The sequence below is a fragment of the Parus major genome, chromosome 6 (assembly GCF_001522545.3).
Source record: "Parus major isolate Abel chromosome 6, Parus_major1.1, whole genome shotgun sequence".
NCBI classification, from domain to species: Eukaryota; Metazoa; Chordata; class Aves; order Passeriformes; family Paridae; genus Parus; species Parus major.
The window spans coordinates 33435940-33438570 of record NC_031775.1 but is presented as its reverse complement, the minus strand read 5'-3'; the positions used below and the strand labels follow the sequence as shown (position 1 = coordinate 33438570).

Below are 2631 nucleotides of genomic sequence, written 5' to 3'. Positions count from 1 at the left end.
TTTACTTATATTTGTGGTTTAATTTCTGCTTATCTATTTATATATAAATATATTTAAATATATAAATTTTCTAAATAAATTTTATAAATATATATCTATTTTTATATTTATATATTTATATATCTGATTTTATATGTATATATCTATTTATATATCTATAGATGCCTGTTTATATATCTAGTTATATATTTATTTTTATGTATTAGCTATTTATAGAGTCATAAATTATCTGTATTTATATATAGCTACTTATATATCTGTTTATATATTTTATATCTATATATCTATATTGTAATAAATATATATTTATATATTTATCTCTAGAGTGATATGAATTTTTGTATCTATATAAAATATATTAATATTATATTGACATAAATTATGTTATGATTTTTATATCTATATATTTCTATTTATATATCTGTTTATATATATGTATACCTATTTATATATCTATATAGATGTATCCACATGTTTATAAATCTATATTTATGTATCTATGTATTTTTAAATCTATATATTTCTATTTATATAATCTGTATATATTTACTTAAGTATATATTGATATAAATATAGATATATATAAAAATATAGATATAGATTCCTTCTTGTCTCATTTTAAGAATTTATTCTTTAAGAATAACTGGGAAAATCATCTTTTTAAGCTTTTTCCAGCTTTATTTGCCACAGATTTCCCAGCTCTGGAGTCCCTGCCTGGTTCTTCTCCCTCCTCAGTGCAGAAAGAATTTAATAAATCCCATTTCAAAGTGGTGATTAATAATAATCCCATCATTCTAAATTTTAGGGATTTATTAATTCCTTCCAAATTTGTCCTGTGCCTTGGGTTCCTTTACTTTGCAATTCTTCCCCTGAGGGCACAAACCCCAATTAAAGCTTTTAGCAGAGATTAAATTGGAGATAAAGGTGAGATGGGCTCATCTTTAAAAACTTATTTTTTTAAAGCCTTTTAGCCCCTTCCTGTGCTTTTTAAGGATTTTATTAAGAAATTCAACATTTTCTGGCCAGTTCTGGATGGAAGTTTGCAAATTGCACAAGTAAAACTTGTTTTACTCCATTAAAAACTTGTTTAACTCCATTAAACTCCATTTAAATGGAATTTTTTTGCTCTGCACAAACTTTTTAGGGAAAGAAGGGAATGGGAAATGTTCCTCTGCTTCCCCAAGGGTTTTAAGGGTCCCTTAAAAAAACCTTCCCAAGTTTTTTTAGGTTAAAACACTCCATGAAATGTGTTTTTAAGGAGCAGCTTGGGGAAGTTTTAGGGATGTTTTTAACCAGTCTGAGATGGATTCCTGCTGGGAATGGGATTCTCTCCCAACCCATCCAGTGGGGAATTCTTGGAGATTCATCCATTTATTCATTTCCACTTCTGCATTTCATTTATGGTGATAACCAAGGTGTTTTCTGTCTTTTTGTAGGCTTAAATCCTTGATAAACAAAGCTCCTGTCATGCTCTTTATGAAGGGAAACAAACAGGTAACGTGGAGTGCTCCAGGAAATATTGAATTTTCACCTTGTTCTTCCTTGATTCAAATCACTGCTGCTTTTATTTGGTGCTTCTATAAATCACAGAACAGCCCCTGTTTTTATTATTGCTGAATAGTACCTAAATATTAGATATTTCTATTAATATCTATTCATATAGATAATAACACCTGTTAATATCTTAAAATTGCTGGGTGGTTTTTGTCCTTCCATGAAGAGTTGGAATATATTCAATTATATCATTATATAATGATAATAAATGTATATTATATAATGATAATAAATAGATATTATATAATGATAATATAGATATTATATAATGATAATAAATATATATTATATAATGATAATATATGGATATTATATAATGATGATATATAGATATTATATAGTGATAATATATAGATATTATATAATGTTAATAAATGTATATTATATAATGTTAATAAATGTATATTATATAATGATAATATATAGATATTATATAATGATAATATATAGATATTATATAATGATAATATATAGATATTGTATAATGATAATAAATATATATTATATAATGATAATATATGGATATTATATAATGATGATATATAGATATATAATGATAATAAATAGATATTATATAATGATAATATATAGATATTATATAATGATAATAAATAGAACAAGCTGCTGTTTTGTTTGTTAGTTGTAGTTTATTGTTGTGTTGAGTCAAGGCAATGATGCCTCAAAATAAAGCAGATTTATTCCCATAAATCCATAAAAATCAGGAGATAAAGGATGGAAAAAGGATTCAGGAATGGCTCATCCAGCAAAAAAAATTGGGAATTGCTGTAGTGTAGCTGGAATTCCATGAATTAAAAAAATAAGAGACCTTTGAACATTTGTATTTTACATTTTAGATGGCAAAATGTGGCTTCAGCAAGCAAATCCTAGAAATCATGAATAACACTGGGTAGGTCACGGGCTTTGAATTTGGGGTTCAAAACTGCATTTTATGGCAAATATATTAGAAAATGTGTGTGGAATTATTCCCCAAATGTAAGTTTTTCTTTTTAAATAAAATTAAAGGGTTTTCTGTGTAAAAAACACATTTTAATGTGTTTTTTTATAAATTATTGAGGG

The 2631-nt window shown here is 25.4% G+C and overlaps 1 protein-coding gene across 1 annotated transcript in view; it reads left to right on the top strand.

Moving 5' to 3' along the window:
* The window catches only part of GLRX3 (glutaredoxin 3), a 16278-nt gene that overhangs the window by 10393 nt on the left and 3254 nt on the right, over positions 1-2631 (top strand). Inside the window, exons 4-5 of the mRNA XM_033515865.1 lie at positions 1437-1494; positions 2409-2461. Of these exons, the coding sequence (XP_033371756.1) occupies positions 1437-1494; positions 2409-2461 (111 nt within the window). The remainder of the gene's footprint in view (positions 1-1436; positions 1495-2408; positions 2462-2631) is intronic.